The 20,852-nt window shown below is 38.1% G+C and overlaps 1 protein-coding gene across 3 annotated transcripts in view; it reads left to right on the forward strand.

Annotated features, from left to right (window-relative positions):
* Positions 1–20,852, forward strand: part of jus (julius seizure) — a 422,348-nt gene that overhangs the window by 397,493 nt on the left and 4,003 nt on the right. Inside the window, exons 3-5 of one of the 3 annotated variants that reach the window (XM_071588239.1) lie at positions 3,393–3,533; positions 15,352–15,466; positions 16,101–16,357. In XM_071588239.1, the coding sequence (XP_071444340.1) occupies positions 3,393–3,533; positions 15,352–15,466; positions 16,101–16,357 (513 nt within the window). The remainder of the gene's footprint in view (positions 1–3,392; positions 3,534–15,351; positions 15,467–16,100; positions 16,358–20,852) is intronic. The other 2 variants (XM_071588240.1, XM_071588241.1) reach the window with 2 other exon arrangements.

Here is a 20,852-nt window from a genome sequence, read left to right on the forward strand (position 1 = left end):
ACGCAGGATCCCAAATACCCGACGCGTATTCAGGAATAGATCCAAGCAATATTCAAGGACACTTTTCCTTAGATTTTTCATTCTGATATTTCCCCACTATTCCGTTTATGAACGCCATTTCCACGAATGCTAACGCGCAGATACTTCTGACGTGTCTTCCTCATGTTAGGTCAAGGCTCCCCAAGTATTTTACTTGGTCCGCTGCGTTATGTATACGCCCCCGAGTCACGAGGTGCAATGGCTTCAGAGTAATTCTTTTCCCAGAAATGCATGACTGCGCGCCTATCCAGATCCAACCAAAGACTCCAATCGTGACACCAGGCATGGCTATGGCTGAGATCACAAGAGAGAATCAGAATAAATAACTTTCCAAATAGGGACCATGTTCTCATTATTGAGAATTTGATCAATTAACGAGGGAAGCGATATCATTTCCTCTGGATTGATTCCACTTCCACACCGCAATTACTCCATTCTCCTCGATTTGATTCCCTCATGACAGACACTAGTTCAAACCCCAAAGGAGTCGATGGATTTCCACCAAACGGAAGGATTTTCACGCTCATTCTGACAGGATGCGAAATCTCTTTCCGGTATATAACCCCCAATTGGGTGCTCGTTGTTTTCGGATAGCTAAGTGAAATCGTAATGAGCGCGTTGTCCGTTTGGGGAACATTTTCAAGACCTCTGATTGGAATGAGTTACCACTATTCAATTCGTAATTTGAGGCTATTGAGTTGCCGAGAGCAAAACCGAACATGCATTAATTAAAGTATTCCTCATTGATACTAATATAACGCATTCATTGCATTAAATTCTATTTCGAATGGTTCCAGGGAGCTACTCACACCTTTACATTGATGCACGAGGGCTTGTAAAAATGCTTGTCATTCCGCCTCTATTTGAGAGGATCGGAAGTACCGACGTGTATGTGTAGTTCTCAGTTTCGAAGCGATGAACAAGTTTAATTTGAACGCCTTCGGGGTTTCCAAAAGTTCTTACAAATTAAAGGTGAGGATTCCAGTTGGTAGAGCGCTGGGGAACTGACCATTCAAGGTCCCGAGGAATGCCTCTGGCCACCCACAGCTCCACAAAAGCTCTATGTGGTTATATGTAGTATAACAGATCTTCCAGTTATACCAGATCTTCCTGGAAAACCAAAGGTACCCGAGGGAATAGAACTGGTCACCATATCCTAATGCAAGAATGTCACACCCCATATTAAGTTAGCTCTATTCTCACCTATCAAGTTTACCTTGAGGTTGATCCCTGTGATTTTATAAATTAATTTTTTTTGAAAGGACAAAATAAATCTGTATTGACCATTCAGAAAGAGCATTTTCAAGAGCATAAAGTAATGTCAATTGAAAAGAAGTACTGTTCTTGATTCGGCAATGCTTCAAAAATTCAGAATGAATTTAATTGAGATGAAATATACTATATAATAGTTCTTCCATCGGGGTTTCATTGAGAATAGATGAGGTATGATTTAAAAATTGTTATTCTAACATACTTATTGGTGTAATGTACATGTTTGAACTCAACGATATGTCGATAGTATCATATAATCTGAGGGACTAGTTAACTCCTATCGAGAAAGAGTATAAACGTCAAGAAGTATTCACTTCTTTTACGTTCATTTATTGAAATGAATGCCAATTTCTCATTTTCAAAAGTTGCGAGTTAGTCACTTCAATGACCAAAGAAAACATTTGTGTTACATATTTGTCAACGTATTCGAAATAAAATAAGACGCTCCATTCTTCAGCTAACTCGACCAAATGGACAAAATCGTTCGTATAAGCTTCAGACTAGAAGATGGAATGACATTTGACATCACTGCAGCTTCTCTCCAAATCCAACAATATCGTACATGATGAAGTATTCTGCATTGTCGGGTTTCACCGCGTCGTTGTTTGATTCAGACAACAGTTTCACCGAAGTTGTATTCGGCGTCTTCAAGTCGAAGATGAGGGACTCGGAATTCAAAAGCTATCATGAAACGAGGCGAGCTTCGTGATGTTCAAGAAGTTCCGCAAGAAACTTCAATGAATATCTAGGCAAAAGTTTTTGAACTTGACGTTTTAAAAGCAATTTATTTTAGAGTTAACTGCTTCAAAGATTTATTCCGTTATTTTCTTCCTCGAGTACTAGAATAAATCGTTTCCCAGGAACGTTCAATACCTTCCGAGGGAAAAACGAGTCACTATTGCAGGACATTACACAACTACAGCTTCGCCATCCAAAAACATGCAAAATAACGAAAGAATTGAATCATGTTGATCATTCCGGATGAATCCGGGATGTTATCACGAATATTAAACGCATGAAAATGCCATTTAATGCCATTAATACAATCGGATGGAAACGAACCAGGCCACATTTTCCCAATTACTCGCCTCGACACAGAACGAAAACATATCAGTATTTGTTCTGACATAAAATTTGGATTTTATTGGAACTTAAAGCGTGGCGCGGGGCTATTTTAGTCCTCCCGTAATTGATGGTATTTTGGGCCTAACTTGTCACGTATTTATTGATCCTTGACGAGTTATCCATCGTCCAATTGGGATTCGAATCTATACCCTTCGACTGACCCATACAAGAGCCTATGTTATGTGATCGTATTTTTTCATATTTCCGCGAAAAAGAAAGAGTAAAAGTGACGGGCATGCCGAGAGAATTAGGATGAGAGCCTCTTGATTCACGAAGGACTAAGAATTTGAGAAAGGTACAAACACCTAGAGTTTGCTTGTTACACCAAGGGAATTATTATGCCCTGACATTTCATTGACGGATTGCACCACCGTGATACTCGTATTATTAAAGACAAACAACCATTGTCAGATTCCAGTACTCGCTCCTCCCGCGCATGATACACAAACATAACCAAATCAAATATTAACAGTCTTATATTTTTAATTCAAAATTTTGAATTAAAAGCTTCAGTCGAACACACCCGTTATTACAAGATGTAACTAGTCATGTATGAGTTTAAGTATATGTGTTCTTCTCCATATTTCCAAATGCATATTCATATTTATGTGCAAAATGGCTTTTGCCCTGACGTTCAAGTCCGAAAACAAGAAGTTGCGGAGGTTTATGGCGGATTTTACAGATTTAAACCTTCAAACCCCTCACACGAATCAGTGGAGTGGCCCGTCCAACATCGGAGCTAGAAAATGGTGTGGGTTAACCTCTGGATGGCGTAATGGGGAGTTGACGGCCCACACCAAAAATTACCAAAATGAGACATGTGAGAAGAATGTGCTCCTGCTTGTGAAACGCTTGTTCGCAGGTGTGAGCGTGATCTCTTTCGATCCTCCTCCGTCATCCCCCACAACTCCGTGCGAGACAGTTTTGCTCACCTGCCTTTTTCTTCCTCTCCGCAGAGGCGATGGTCAACGAGTCTTGCTTCTTCCACGACCAGTGTGAGAGTGAGAACGTGCAGACGGAATGCCGCGATGGGAGGTGCGCTTGCCGCTTCGACAGATTGCCCTCCACCAACAGCGACGGCACCATCACGTGCATCGGTAAGTACGCCCCACATTGATATTCCCCTCCCTCTAAGCAATAACTTTCGTCTAAAGTGAGGATAGTGATTTGTTTGAAGACGGGAGATATTTAAACTTCAGGAAAGTGCACAAAAATCTAATGTTGTACAAGAGGTCGATATACATCGATCTCTGTCGATAGTATCGATGGAGGTGAGATCGAAACATCGAACGACTTCGATGTTGCACTTTCTCGCTTGCGTTTGCTCATTTCTGGACCCAAAAAGGTTGAGCGAGGAGGAAGGGGAATTATTCATGGAAATCAGGCGGCTGCTGGTCTCGATTGGAAATTCAACTGATGTCTTTGAAATTTTCTCTCACGAAGCTTTCTAGATACAATTATAAATCACCTGAAACTAATACAACATGATTTGATTTAGGAAGTCTTTACCTTATTAAAGATGTTTTTAAAGGTATCAATAGCTTTACTTTGGTTTTGATAAACGAGTCTCTGGTGGCTTATTTACGATCGTGAGTTTCCAGAGTAATACAATAAATCCGTCGAGGACCCAAAATCTTTGAACCGATGGTACACGAGATCAGTTTGCACTCGACATAAATTCTCTGCCACCTGGGTCAGGGGATTGAGATGGTGCGGTAGCTATCGTACTGGCTTCCCACCCAGAGGGCGCGGGTTCAAATCCCGGCGGTGTTGGATATTTTTCAGAGGTATCTCGATCCCTACTTGAGGTGCTTCGTGGAGGGCACTTTGAGTAAGTACGCCGTCCGTCGGATGGGACGTTAAACTGCAGACCCCTTGGCGCCTTTCGTAAAGAGTAGGCTAATGCCGACGCTGGGTTTCTCTCCACCCTTCATCCTTTCCTGTCCATCCCCTATAGCGCAAATGACCTCAGTTGTCGGTCGCCTACCCTAAAAACTACTACTACCGGGGTCAGTGCACGGCTCGATCGGTGGTTGCTGTAATGCTAACAACGTACCTGATACCAAAATAGAGAATACGTTACCATTTTTTAAAAATGTACAAGATAATGCAGATAACATCCATGCAGAACTACTCAAGAGTTTGGGAATGTATGTAGATAGCGTTTTGATGTGATCATTTACAGAATTTCTGTGGGAAGAAATTGACCTGAGGGCAGTTATATCAGGTTACAAAAAGAGAAAAGCAGCAGTTTTCGGGGACTTCAGGACCATGAGTTTGATTTCAGCTAAGGCGCGAAGCTTTGAATGATCAACTGAAGGATGGGAAAGGGAGCAAATGATTGCTTACAAAAACAGTAGTGATCAGTTTAGGTTCAGAAGGTGTAGGGGCACGCCCAATACCAATGCAGTAATGAGTGTGTGATACAATCACACTCCCAGGAAGTGCGTATTTGTATACTCACGCACACACAAAATTCTGACAACCCTTTAAAAATAAAGAGCACCACCGCAGTACGCGTACATCAGTCAAAGGTCGAAAATCACTGACGTAGAAATGCATCGTATTTTTTTTGGGTAGGCATAGCCGACCGCTTGCATGCATAATGATGTAAGATGAGGTGTGGCAAGTAGGTCACAGAGCGGGGTTTAAGGCTACAAAGAAGCTTCCCCTCTAGCCTTAGTATGGGGGGGCAGGCATCACGGTTTAATGAATTTGCGCTCCCGGATGATGGAGAGAGAGGAGCTAATGTGGCGACCTCGTGGGAATCGTCCTCGGCTGGTGCTCTGAAAGGATTAATAACTAATCGCCCGGGCGGTTTTGTAAGTGATGAGCGTGTTCTTTCTGTCCACCGCGAAGCTCAAAAATGTCGAAAGGAAGGAAAGCACGAGCTTCAAATCTCTAGGATCATCGAAGAGGTAGAATTAAGGCGATGTAGTTACGTCACTTACCAAGCTGAGCATGGGAGTTTGATTTCATGAGAGGACAAGGTTTTAGAGAGGCATTACAGCTCTCACTACACAGCGTGGTCATCTTCTGCCATAAGTACACGGAGGGAGAAGGTCACCATCACGCGATTGAGAATAGAGCACTGTACTCTGACACGCTCTTACCTCTTCATTGAAGATAAGACTCCACCTCTCTGTGAATATTGCGACTCTCCAATGACCGTCGGTCACTTACCGACTGAATAAGAGAAATATCGAACGGCGCAAAGTAGGCTAAACATCGAGGGAGACATACAATGTTGCTATCCAGGAAATTCCTTCGACCGGAATTAAATATTTTAAAATTGTACCACGATGATGCGACACTTGGCAGTTTGAATTAAAATTAAAAGAGTGCTTAGTGATGAATTTTTGGAAAAATAGCAATCCCCTCCCGAATGCCTACTGCATCGGGAACACTGAAATGGAATGTATTGACCCGATTAAATACTTAGGCGTTACCTTCACTCATGACCTCTCCTGGATGAAATATATACAGGGAATATGTGTACAAGCTAGCAATAAATAGAATTTATTAGAGTATAGGGGATATGTGATTTAAAGGTTTAGGATAAATGTTGTCTTTTACTTTAGACCTCATTTAGAATATGCTGGTAGTATATGGGATCCTCATGAAGTTGGATTGATTGCCAAATAGGATCGTGTGCAGCGTAGAGGAGCTAGACTAGTAAAACGCTATGACAGACTGAGTAGCGTAACAAAATTGTTAGAGGAGCTTGGTTGGGAATTACTCAAGGAGCAAAGGTTAGGTTGATTCAATCTCTTGCATAAATGGTAAGGACGTCTCTTTAGCAATGATGTTGAAGATGTATCATTATGCCTATTGTACCATGGTAGGAGAGATCATTTAAATATTATACCAAGATTAAGTGTAGAACAGAAAGATGTAAGAGTCCATTATTTCCATGAACGATAAGGGATCAGAATAACGTTGTCTGAATGCGGTAGGGGTAAAGATATTAGGGTCAAAATTATACTGCCGTGTATTCACCGCCTGCCAGACACTCTAACGGTGGCTTGCAGGGTGCTAAAAAATAAATAAAATAAAGCATTAAGACGAGCCCGAAAAAGTCTGTTTTGGAGTTTCGTTCACTTCGTTGTTATTTCATCAGAAAAACATTAACGAGCTCATAAAAAGAAAGTTGGGATACATCACACTCAAAGTGAAGTAATATTCAAGTCGCGAGTTGTCTGTAGAATACCCAATAAATAATTACCCTTGAAAATGAGAAGCGCGTGCGTACATGAATAACTTAGCGCCCCGACGGTTGGCCTGCTGCATGAAATCATATAAAATTCTAGAGCGACCCATGTCAATTTAAAGTTCATGTATTAGCATTGCATCCACCTTGGGCGTCGGTCAATAGTCTTCCTCGTTTTAACATTTACAAACTATAATTACAAATCTGGCAGTGGGAAATGCAGCTGCAGCCCTATTTTGTGATACTACTAATTGCTACTGATTACGTTACTAATGATCGCACCTCGTCCATTGAGGGTCATTTATAATGTTTCCCAAATGTGTACCATGTTTGCAGATGTTTAAAAATATCAATCAGTGGAGACAAGTGGAGAGATGACCATGTCATTCCACATGCACTGAGCTCTACTCAGTGCATGCCGGGCGGCCCTTAGGTTCGCGATTAGGATACGTGCATACGGTCACCAAAGTGTCCTCGAGTGTCACAGATCGTAAAAAATCAAATATCTCATGCAAGTCGATTCATTAAGATCGCAGTTTAAATGGACTAAATTCCATTTCTCAACAAAGCAATTTTTGCGATATAGGAATTACAATACAAACTGTGCCATCTGACTCTCCCCGCCACACCTCGTGTCTTCCTACACAATATCCATATCTCCTTTTAAAATTACGCTCGACATGGATAATGTAATCAATATTGTTCGTTGAATATCGATCTGCTGTCCCTTTACCAGCTCAATGTTTTCATGTCTAAGGTTTACTTTGAAATGGAATATCGTATATTCCATATCTCAATGGCCCGGATCCTCAACATCGATGTGTAATATCGCATGGAAATGGCACATTTTCTCTAAATCGTACTTCACCTTTTACGGACTTCGAGAATGTCCCCTATCCAACTGCCGACAAGTATCCCGATTTTTCCAGGTCGTTCCCATGGATGACTTCAATGGTCCAGGATATCTAAACACTACTGTCGAGACAAAAATAGCACGATTGACTCGAATCAATCAATTGAAAACCTAAAATCGCTTCCAAGCTGCAGAAAAAGCTAGGTACAAAACTATTCACTTCCTCGTCATAAAGACTCGGGTAGCATAATCAATATAAACAGAAAATAAAACCGTTAATGTATGACAAATAATACAATGAGGCTGACAGAGTAAATATTAACCATCTGAAGGACTATTAGTGAGGCTCAAAAGGACATGGGGGAGGGGAATTTTCTGCCCATAATGTTTCGGGAGATGATTTCTCCAGAGTGCTCCCCGTGTAAAATTCCCGGGCGAAATTCCAATATTTCCAAAGGACCCGAATTCGCCAAGTTTTCCCGGTCAGCGAACAGCCTGAATTCCCATGGAGGACGCCTTGCGTCGCCGAGCCGTGGGGCCGACCGGGAGGGAGGAGGGGAGAAAGATGGGAGTCGATCGGCGATTCGGATAATTCGCGCCGAATGAAATGGGATTCTTCCCCCCACCCTCGTCCTACTCCGCGCCCCCGGTGGCCGTCCGAGCCCCGACCAACTTCCCGCAGATCAATTCTAGGGAGACTGCCCATGTGTCACGGGAGCCAACTCTCGAACCGGGACCGCCCACGGGCCAAAGTCTCCTTGGCACTGGAACCATCCACAACGCCTCATTGCCCTCCCACCTTCCCGGATGTCATTAAAGGATCATTCCCACGAACTAAGTCCTTTTGAGAGGTGGATGCATGCTTAAGCCTGGGAGAAGAGGCAGCGGCTATTTTCTCGTAAGGAATTGACCAACGGAATCAAAAAAAGCCTCTATCGAGTAACTGTTCCTTTGACAGATGTGAAGAGTCTGTCAAAAAGTATTTCAAAAATAGATTGGGCGTAATCCTAAATGCTGTCAAGTGATAAAGATCCAAGTCACATTAAAATCGCTTTGTTGAAGTTTTTGACACAAAGTACTAGTCATTTTGTCCGTTGATATCTTATACACGACATTATGGCTATGACACGAGCTATCAGTTACCCTTAATATGGATTAATTTCATCAAAATAATCAGCTTGTCAATGTTAAAAGCCTAAATATTGAATCAATAATAATTATATGTTCAAGCACTAAAATTGTCCCTGCAATGATACAACCGGCACTTCGTGTAATTTCAATTGCACTTCGGTAGTGCATGGCCCCAGAAATATTCAACAGCATAAGTTACAGTATTCAATGTAATTCCGTACTTGATGTTGAATTAATGCAAACGTTGGGAGAAGAAATGGATTAATTAAGTGTCGAAATTATTTACTTGGCAACGAAAATTAAATGCTTTAATTCAGATTCGTCCACAACTCAACTGTATTATTTTCTGTGAAGTGACCGCGTATATCGAATTCCCTTTCTGACACGGTTCATGTGTAAATCGAAATTTTTATAGCCCACACCCCTGCGGTTTCAAACCTCATCCCATTCAATTGAGAACTTATTTTATTTGACGCTAGCGCGCATCTGTGAAATCGCTTAAAAAAAGGACGAAGCGCCGGGCATATTCTCATGGTATAACGTAAGAATTCAGTCCACTTTAAATAATTAATTCCAGACGGACGTGATGGGAATGGAATATTGCAATTACTCAAAACGAGAGGACTATTTTAGTATTAAGTACTTAAAAATTACAGCAAACAAATTTGTGTGTTCGACTGTACTTTTATCATCTTTTCATAGAGTATTTACGAAATGATAGGCGTGCAAATGGTAATCTCCAGCTTAATTCGTACGAGTATATTATCCTAGAAGCCCCCACAGAGACTTGCGAAACATGGTATTTTTTGCACTGGCCATCTAAAAATGCATTGAAAAACTGGGTATCAAGCGTAAAACGTGAGCACTTAAAGTTAATACCATTATTATAAATATGTTGAGAAAAAACGACCTATCAAAAACACAAAAAGATTGAAAAAAGAGAGAAACCGTTTCATTTATATAATTTTTAGCAGGTTGAATGAGTCACGCGAAGCTCTTCAATACCAATGTTTCTCAATCCTATCGGACCCAGGACCGTAGCGGTAGTAGTAGGGGAGGCGACCGACGGCTGAGGTCATTTGCGCCATAGGGGACGGACAGGAAAGGATGAAGGGTGGAGAGAAACCCGGCGTCTGCATTAGCCTACTCTTAACGAAAGGCGCCAAGGGGTCCGCAGCTTAACGTACCACCCGACGGACGGCGTACTCACACAAAGTGCCCTCCAAAAAGCACCTTAAGTAGGGATCGAGATACCTCTGAAAAATATTCAACACCGCCGCCTCCCCCGCCCAGTGCCGCGTTATGACAAAAATTCAATGACGTTCATATGCATGTTAAAATTAAATCCAAACTTCCGAGACAATTTATTCGGGTAGGTTTCTAAACCTAATTCCATTCACACCGTCTGTCACCTAATAGTTCACCACATAACAAATCACAGTGACGGAATGCATGTACCCAAATACTCGTATTTGGGGACAGTCGCATAACGCGACGGAAATGATTGTTGCTTTTTTGCTGATTTTTTTTATATTTCTATCAACCAGAGCAGTTGCGAGTTTAATACGAAAAAATTCATCGCTAGAAAAACACTTTCTTCGAAACCAGAATAAGTAGCCAGCAGCGTCAGAAGTGGGCAGTCAGGGTAGGTGAGACTTGTCCACCGAGAATTTTTACTGGGCGGGAAGAGAAAGGGTGAAAGCTATATAGATCAAGGGCCGAGGGAGAAAATGAATGCACAGGACCTTGGTGCTACAAACTTTTACCCTACCATAAGGAAATCTTCGCTCCGAATGCAGGTGGCAAAAGCGATGCTCATTTTTTTTCTCTCTGCCCGTGACCATGTCTCGGACGTCTTCGGTGACGAAACCCGTGTGAATCGTCAAGGCCAGGGAAAGAGCGAGAGCACCCATCCAGAGGGACGCGATTCAGCGCTGCTTGGCCGATGGCCGTTGGCGAAGAGGACGGGAAAGGGGCAATTCCTCCCTGGCCCACTCCCCTCTCTACCTCCCACTCAGCGATTCCCACCCCTTTCTCTGCCTCTCGCCGGAGACATTCCTTCGGGTCGGAGGGAGGAGAGAGGTGGATTCGTGAGGATGTGGAGATCGCGTGTTTCGGGGTCCGCGTCGCCTTCGCCCCCTTCCTCCCGCACCACATCCTCTCCCTCCCCTCTTTCTTCCTTTCTTTCCCGTCAGACATTCCTGCGGCAAACCTGGATCGGCACTGCATCACAAATCGGAATATTGGGTCGATGCTCAGGAATACTCCCGCGTGCGTGACACGCGATAACATTCGGCGGCGGTATCCGAAATAACTCTCCCGCTCGGTTTATGCTAGTGAATTTACCAATACGACGCCATTCGTAAGATCCGATCGTCGCGCATGAAAAGCATGAAACTTCGCGGGGAGGATTTATCATCCGATTTCAAACTAATTAGAGAGGGCTGAAAACATAGGAACTGACTTTTCCACGGATGCAGTATTAATAACCGTAGGATACACGTATAAAGACTATTCCGCACCCTCAAGGATTTACGATACCTGTGAATATCGCCCATCCCACCGAAGTATTTCACAGTCGCAGACCACTTAATTGATTGTCAATAATTGATATTTTTGATTCAATCAAGATGAAAAAATAAATTAAAGATACAGTACATCATAGGAGTATTGACGACGATAAAAGTTTTTGTTAAATTATATAAAAAGGCACCAAACTTTTATGGCATTACGGTTTGATAAAACCTTTGCAGACGGTTGGATAAAGCCCAGCATCAAGCCTAGCACACAGATAAAATACGGGACTCATTTATGAAGTGATGGCTTAATTTATTCTTTCGAAATAGTTTTTTCTCCAAATCGAAATGTTTAATTCAATACATATTATTACATGTGATTGATATATGAAGGTCAGAAATAAATAAATTTCAACAATAAAAGGTGCCTACAGTTAATCCAGACAATTTTTAAACCACGGTCAAAATTTTTTTTTTTAATTATTTGAAAAATTACCAAAACTTCTATAATTATAGCATAACATCTCCATATCAGCACATTCAATTACAGACTGAACACTGCACTTGCTTTTTCTCGACGGTTAATCACTTGACTTGAGAATGGTTGCATTACGGGACCTCATTCCTACGGTGGAAATAATTGATTGTCTTGTTCTCTTGACCTTAGAGACTTTCAAACAGGTTCAGTCAGTCACATAAGATCGATATTGCATCCCCACCAGTTATTTAAATTTATCATCTTGAATAACCACCAAGTACTATAAAAACAACTGACCCAGAAGCCAGCTGGAGGGTTAAATTAAATACCACATACCAAGTATATATAAGTCGAAATGAATTTAATTTTCGACGTTCGATAAATGATCTCCTGGGAAATTTTTAATCCTTCTTAATTTTTAAAATCCTTCAGCGTCCATTTTGACTTGCCAGTCTATTTTATGCAGGTGTACAATTAAACTACTGAGTATCCAATTGAAAATTCATCAAAATAGATGAACTTATTATTCACTAGCCGTGATTAACAGAAAAAAGGATAGGAGGTTGAATATATTCAATTAAAATAGTCAAAATAATATAAAACTATAGTACCACACGATATAGCTTGTCTTTTTCAGCCAAACACCTGATTTAAGAAAAGATTTATTGATGTACTGTCATAATTTACATCCTCATTTAATCATACATGAATAGCTACGCATTATTTTGAATATTTTTATCTGTTGTTTATCAGTAACTACACCACTATGAAGATAAACATAGGCAGAAAAAAGTTTTTCAAATTCAGGAAGCATTTTACTTCTTCATGAATCGCAATCGAGTAACATTACCAAATACACTCAACCTCTCTTGTAATTACGTCGCGAAATATTCGCGACAAGAGGTAAAGTATAAATCATGTTATTCATATTAAGATACTTGGGTAATAATTTTATATCGTTTGTATTCACGAATATCAGTAAATTTTCAAGAAAAATCTCAGATATGTTATCTTCCTTGCATTATGTTGCATTTTAAAGTAATCGCTTTCACAGAAGATACAGGAATGTGCATCGAAACATAAATTCTCAGCAACATTTGAGAAGCAAGATTTAGCTAGCCTTTTTCATTAATACATGTGTAAAAAATAGAGTGCCTGATAAAAATACCGCACACGCCCCTAAAGACGTGTGAACTTGCATTTACCGTAGCAATGATCTTACGATGCTGACGTGGCGATTCACTGGAAAGCATGTACCATTTATCAAAGTGGGTCCATTTTTAGGAAGAGTAAATTTAAGCTCGTGAAAAATAAAAATGACCTAATCTCGGCGCATCCTCAAAAAGCATAACTCAGAAGGAGCTCTATTTTTCTAGGCGGAAGCTATGGCTTAGGTTATTTTTTTGCCAAAATAAAACGCCCGATTTTAAGTACTAAATGATAAACGTTTAGTGGCTGCATACTTCTCATATACGAAAAATTGCGAATCCACGTATCCGTTAAGACAGTAGCAGTGCTTACATCCATCGGCCAAGAAAAGCTACGATACAATGAAAAATCTCGTGTTATTTTTTAAAGAAATGTTATACGTGCCGTATTAGTTAACATTTCGAAAATTTTCCTTTTTGGTGATAGCGATATCACTATGATTCAATCAAAATTGACTTCCTAAAATGTTTAAAAACCTTAAAATTTCTAATTATACAAGTACTCGGGGTAACGGGAACTTCAATTTCTAACGTCGAATCTTTCCGTAAGCATGTTTGAAGGGTTACCATATAGATAGATAGATAGTGGTCTTTATTTGGGCGAAATTGAGACCAAATGGTCCCTTCTTCCATTTAACCCATCGTCGTATACATATTATATTAGCCATCAAACTTATAGTTACATTAATATGTACACATAAATACATATAGACAGACATCAATTCATTAACACAGATTTGCACATCGAAAAGAAAAAAGTATATACATATATATAGACACACACATACACATACATACACATACACACACATACATACCTATATTCATACACATACCTACACATATACATACATATCCACACACACATACATATACACACATAAACATACATACATGCATTCATACACATACATTCACAACCAACATGGGTTTAGAACGGGATACTCGTGTAAAACGCAGCTTTTGGGATTAAGTCAATACATCGGCGACGCAATAGACGAAGGAAAGGAAGTGGATGCAGTAATTGTTGATTTTTCGGCAGCTTTTGACCGAGTGCCTCACGATAAATTATTGTTGAAGTTGGATTCGTTACCATTGGACTTAAGGGTAAAACAATGGATAAAAAATTTTCTCAGAGGCAGAACTCAAAAAGTAAAATTAGGGGATACATTTTCAAATTTTGTATGTGATGTGGAAGTTTGTTTGTATGTGATGTGGAAGTGTCATTATGTAAAAATATTTTGTCTCTTATCTGTTTTTATGTGTTCGTATGTAATTTTCGTTGTTAGTAGTTATCTTTGACCTAACCTGACCGTTGCCACCAGGAAATTTGCCTAATTGCAACGTAATTGTGTAAATAATAAATAATAAACCCTAAACATACATAAATACATACATAAGTACGCACATACACACCCATACATACATACATACATATACACATATAAATTAAGAATACACCTACATATACTCAAATTAAATGACAGTGAAGATAGAGTACAATTAAATGAGGAAAGTCTAAGCAAAGAATGAGGTTTGTGGGAAAAGCTAGGGAGAGCGTGGCATTGCTCAACTAGTAAAAACCCACGCAGGAAAAACACCCACGAAGAGAATGGGGGTGTGAAAAACCTGCGAAAACCCTATTAATTAGAGGAAAGATACATGCACATTGTAACAATCATTTTTACAGAGTATACATATTATTAAGTTACTGAAATTGAATTGGAGAACACATGCGGAGTAATGAGAAGCGTGATATTTCTAAAAATAATTATTCAAACTCCTACCGCTTGAGATGACAAAACAAAAAAGCAGGGTAAAAAAAAGAACAAATAAAGAACACGAGTGTATCACTACGAGCAGAATGAAAATGTAATCGGGATTTCAGCTTGCTTCCGATTTGAATAGGAATTCCAATTCAAAAAGATAAGTAAAGCAAAATAATCTAAAGTATTTAATGGCTACTATTCAATTTTTTTGTTGATAGTTCTTGGATCGTTGCGTGAACATGTTGCAAAATGGTTATTACTGAATTTACTAACTCCTCATACACCACATAAAACTGATGTTAATATTTCTTATTCAGTGTGAAAGCTACACAACAAGATGAAAGCAAACAACACAACTTTGCCGTAATAAATGACTATCACTCACTTTCGCCAAAAAAATTAACATTAATCCCTGCATTCACGGAGAAAATATTCACACCTTATGATTATAAATATTCAGACAAAGACATAAGGGGTTTTAATTGATATGTTATTCAAAAATGTATTTTATAGACTACTTCTGCTTCTTTTTAGGCGTGTATTTACATGGTAAAAGCATGCAATCTATTTTTTTGTAATTTATTTTTTTTAGCCTTTTTTGTGAAGGTGATACACTACTTTTGTGAGGTATTGATTATTGAGATGTTTCTTATTTTTTCATTGTTTGTGCACGAAAAGAAATAAATCTTGTAGCAAGAGATCTAAGAATACAAAATTATTTGTTTCTTTCTTCGTCTCTTCCCTCTTTAGCAATCAAAGAACAAAAACCTTCTCTTCCGCCTGTGGACCCAGCAATGATTGGAGTATTGGTCGGCCTAGCGCTCATGTTCGTAATTCTTTGCGTGGTACTCCGGCTTTTCAGCAAGTAAGTGCTTTCATGGAATACTGTATAAATGTACTTTTCCTAAAAAACTCTAATACATCCATGTATATCACTGTCTAGTAAGTCGTGCGGCGGTGGGTAAATCCATATCTCCAAAAGAAATATGAACCAGATTTAAACAGGTTGGGGGACGGTTGGAAAGGGATTTTGAATCCACAGGACCTTCCTCTTAGCACGTTTCAACGGCAAGGGAAATGGGATATATATATATATATATATATATATATATATATATATATATATATATATATATATATCCGATTTCCCTTGCCGTTGAGACGTGCTAAGCGGAAGGTCCTGTGGACTCATAATCCCTAATATATATATATATATTTATATATTTATTTATATATATATTTATTTATTTATTTATTTATTTACAGGTATTTACTTATTTATTTATTTATTTATATTTATGCATTAGTACACTCGTTGATGTATTACACTCGTTTCTTTAAAATAGCGCCAAACTGTCTGGATCGGGATCAAAAATTAAGTGTAGAAAATAATTTATGCATTAGTGATATTTCTCCATTAACTCGCCTTTCGCCACCAGATAAATCCAAGTCAATCCGTTGGTGATCACGTCCTCATAATGCCCTCGAAAATTTCGCAGGGCGAGGTGGCGGGAGAATAGGACCATCTTCAACACGCCCAACCCTCGCCTAATGAACGTTTCACTGCTGCGGGACAGCAAACTGCTGCACGGGGCCGGAGAGAGACGGGCCAGCCGAGGCAGCATCCGAGCGCCGAGTCGTCAGCCCAGCATGGCGTCCCTTCGGCCGCAGTCGCCAGCAGCCTCGCTGGCCGGTAAGGTGGGCCCCCGCCGAACCCCGCTCGCCACAAGGCTGCCACTTCGCACGCAATGGGCCGGTAATGCCCTCCTCCTAGCACCACCACCACCACCTCGCATCACACACTCCCCAAAACCAAGCCCCTCGAACAAAGCTAAATCCCCCGAAAGCAGGTGTTGGCTGCTGAGCCGAGTGGGTTTCATCTTCATTCTGTCAGGCAAAGGCGCTCAAATTGGGTTGAATTAACACCTTGACCGAGTGAGCCCTGTGGAATGGATACCTTTTTGAAATCAAGTTAACCAACTTCGAATCTGAATAACTTGCAGGATGATGAACAAGGCCAAACCTTCCATTCATTCTACGGAAAGGAAGTAATAGAGTTCCCATCCATCCTGAACATTAATTGAAGATAGCAGAATGTAATTTGTTGGATGATGAAGATTTCAGGATGTCATGAGTTCAAACTTGTAAAAAATACATAATAAATAGAGGGGGCGTTATGATAATCCAAACAAAATTTGCTTTTAAACAACATAATGAATAATATCAAAATAATATATAAATATTGCATTTAAGTTCATTTAATATGTTCAGCCTAAATGATCAAGTTTTGAAGCCACGAAATGACATTGCATCATTATATATTGTTCCAGAAGCATAGATAGTACATATTTCTGAATTCAAATAAAAAACAGAAATAGATCACGAAAGAAGTCCGGCTTTTTCTTTATAGGCACTTTTTAGCATAAGAGTTAGTGGCAGTTCTCACCTTTTATAAGAGAAAATACAAGTCTGAAAAATTAGTTTTACAAAACGTCTAACAAAACAATTTAAAATTATTCATGACATAATTCCATTTATTTACATCAAGCAGCATGAATTTATGAGCTGAACAAAGCCAAAATAAAGCTTGAGTGGCCAAATTCAATGAAAAATAGTAAAATAATATTTTACAACTTTCCACAATCATTACTTTGGTGAAAGATGCTGTCTTCTATTAGATCATACTATTATATACTTGCATATGTTCTGTACATCAAATTAGCTGCACATTATTGAGTTCGTGATTATTTCACAGATGTCCTTGAACAATAAGTAAATAAGAAACCCACTCAGATCAGCTCCTATTCAAATGTAATTTATTGTGGCAAAAGTATGAGCAATCAAAAAGCAAAGATTCAGGCAGAGCTATAGAAATCCAGTGTGTCCAAGGGTTTGGTGAAGAAGGCTTTTATTCATTTAAAATGACTTTATTTGTCTTGATTCTTGTGAATAAACTCCTCAATATCGACTAAAGACAATTCCTAAAATTCTAATAGAGATGAAAAACCTCCAATACTGAAAATAATTAAACAATTCATTTTTAGCTCTCAATTAAAACCTTATTAATCATAATAGACATGCTTCATATGCATGTAAAGTAATTGTCTCAGATTTTTTCTATGTTATGTGATGCTCTTATGTCTATTGGTACAACCAGTGGGAAGTGTTGGGAAGGAAAGTAAACAATTTCTCAAGGTAAATTTTAATGTTTAAAACCAACCACCACACACTAGAAAAATATGAAACTAAGTATGCTCAGTGTCACATGAATTAATACATCGCATCATTGTAAAGAACCAAAAAGTTGGTTTTGATTTGCATCAGCAGAGCTCACCCCAAACTATGTCTCCATACATGTGATAGTCTACTCAGGGCTGGAGACAAATCTATTTTCCTCTGCCACCATTCTATTTGCAACAGCTTTACAAATTAGAGACCTATTTCAAAAGGATACCATTTAGAAAATCAGAATATCTTGTAATAAATCAATACACTAATTTCACAAGAAAAGACCTAACACAGCCATGGCTGCTGTAATTAAAATTCTCTATTACCCTCACCTGTTACCAAGTTTTTAGATTATTTTCTTCCAAAGGATACTCTAAATGCATTGGTAATAGACATCCAATCGTACGCCTATTATCAAAGTAAATTATAGTATTTCAAAGAGAATCAACATACATACATTTCTCAAAAAATGAGAGGTAAAGGATATTGACTTCATCACAAGAGAGGCAAACGATATTAGCGTTAGATGATTTCAAGGGTATCTTTGCTTAAAGATTTGCTCATGCTTATTTTTTCTAAGCTTCTTAAGCTTATTTATTTCAGCTGCTCCTGCTTCTGCTTTTGCTTCTGCGCAATGAAAAATACATGGAGGCATGTTTATGGGGCCATATTTTTCACCTAACCCAACCCCCTCCATTTTATCAATTATACTAACATATATTTTATTTTAATTATATAATACATATACCATTTTAATATATCAAATATATTTATTATATTTTTCTATATGCATATTTTATTATTTACAGACTTTACTAAATTTATTTTATGGCTTGATGTTTACTTTATTTGTAACACAAAGGCAGATCCACGGGAGTCCATTTCAGAAACTTATGGTATATCTCACTGCTCCCTAATTTCTCCAAAGCAGCTCAAACACATATGTATATTATAGTAATTACTGATGGATTGGTTTGGTTCTTTGGTCCCCAGTTCCACTAATTTAGGTTGTCTTCATGTGTCCTCATATGATATATCCATTGCAGAATATCAATGATCCCATGAAAAGATTTTAGATACATGAAAATATATTATTATCCTTTATATGTTAATATTCTAAATCTTTAAGAAAGTATGCTATTATTATACCATGTTGCCCATTAAACATACAGTTGGCTCTTGATTAACTTCCCCATAAATGCTTATTTTGTAAGCATATATAATAATTTAAAATCATAATATGTCCCTGAATACTGATTCACCAAATCCAAATGTGCATGAATAGTTTTATTTACCCTGTATTTAAAGAAGATAAATGTTAATGCTGTATGTGTTTGATGAAAAACATCTTATAGTTTGTTAAATAGTAAATAATTTACAATCATAGAAGGAAGCTGGTGAAAATGGTGCTCAAAAGCCAACCGTAATGACATACTTAGAATATTCTTCTGTATTCTGGTTCATTGATCATCACAGCATTAGTAGTAGTGAATGTTACTTCACATATGCACTTAACTGGGATGGATAGCTTGTTTTTATCTTGAAAATGGGAATTAACACCACCTGGGATAACTATTACTCTTTCATCCCAGCAAATTGAGAATCAGTTATATACTCCACCTATGTCTCGCTGTCAAAAAAATTCTTTTTTATATATGCTATGCAATTTTTCATGGTTATTAAAAACCTATGAGAGTTCAATTTTTATCAAATATTTTTACAAATTTAGTAAAATATAATTCTGCTCTTGCTTATGTCATAGCTGCATTGGTGGCTTCTTAAAATATGATTACATTCTGCTTAAGAGCTGTTAGGCACGGATGAAAGTAATAGTGTAAGCTTGATAACTTTTTGTCTATGTCTCTACATCTCTAATTTAAAATTTAATCGAATCCACAATTTATAAAACTCATTCTTTTATTTTATAGAAGTAGGAAAAACTGACATTAATGGTTTCTCTCCCATTTTATTTTGCAAAAGCAATATCTTGAAACAATTTGCTTTGCATCTAAAATATTGGAAATAACCATTTATTTATTTAATCAAGTGCCTTTCGTGACAATAATGCTGTAAAAATTGTGGGAAACTGTTTATAAAAGAAATAATATGACAAATTTATCATACAGAACATATGTATGTCTGATTTTTTTATAATAATCTTTTAATTATGAAACAAAAAATTTTAAAATTTGTATTCAAAACTGTGCAATATCATTAATGTACTATTGATGCATCATTATATCTTTTAATTATATGATCATTTTTACTAAGGCAATCGAGCTTATTTTGTTGCTACCATCCAGAACCATAGCCACTTCCTGCTACTATAGAAACCAAAGCTGAGAACAGAACCTAAAAACTGAACCAGCAAGGAATTGAAAATAGTCAAATCAATCCATCATTAGTTGAAATTATTTGGGAAAAAATTGTTATAATAGCATTTGCACTTTAATTTTTTAATCTCACCAACTATTACTAAAACATGTCCAATTCCTATTGTAAAACATTTTATCGCAATCCATTGAATGAGCATTCAGTATTCTCCTCCTTGCTTCAATATGGATCCGCCATGAGAAAAAAATTACTTTAGCAAGTCTTAAAAATTATTGAACTTAGTAAAATTTGGTCAGGAATTCACATTCGTGTAACCTTTATTTCACCATAAAGGTTACATGAAAATTGAAAATATTGAGTAATAAACCACAAAATCTTTTAAACAGAAGCAAAAATTGATTCCCCTCTCTGATTTTTTGCCATCAACCCTTCATCAGAACTATCGACACACATCTCCATAACAGAGGAGAAGGAGACATAAAATATCCTTGATATATGGTGTGTCCATGTAGCATTTGATCTGATGCTGTGCAAGTTCAATCGAATTAATTATCAGCAATAATGTCAGCTTTATTATAAGGTCTAATAATGTATGCTTTTTTATTAATGTGTTGCCAAATCATAATTTATATGATGACATCATCCAATAAAGTAAGTCCAATATGGCATAATTGATTATGTATAGAAAA

Source organism: Hetaerina americana, unplaced genomic scaffold (assembly GCF_022747635.1).
Source record: "Hetaerina americana unplaced genomic scaffold, ioHetAmer1.1.p SCAF_3, whole genome shotgun sequence".
Taxonomy (NCBI): domain Eukaryota; kingdom Metazoa; phylum Arthropoda; class Insecta; order Odonata; family Calopterygidae; genus Hetaerina; species Hetaerina americana.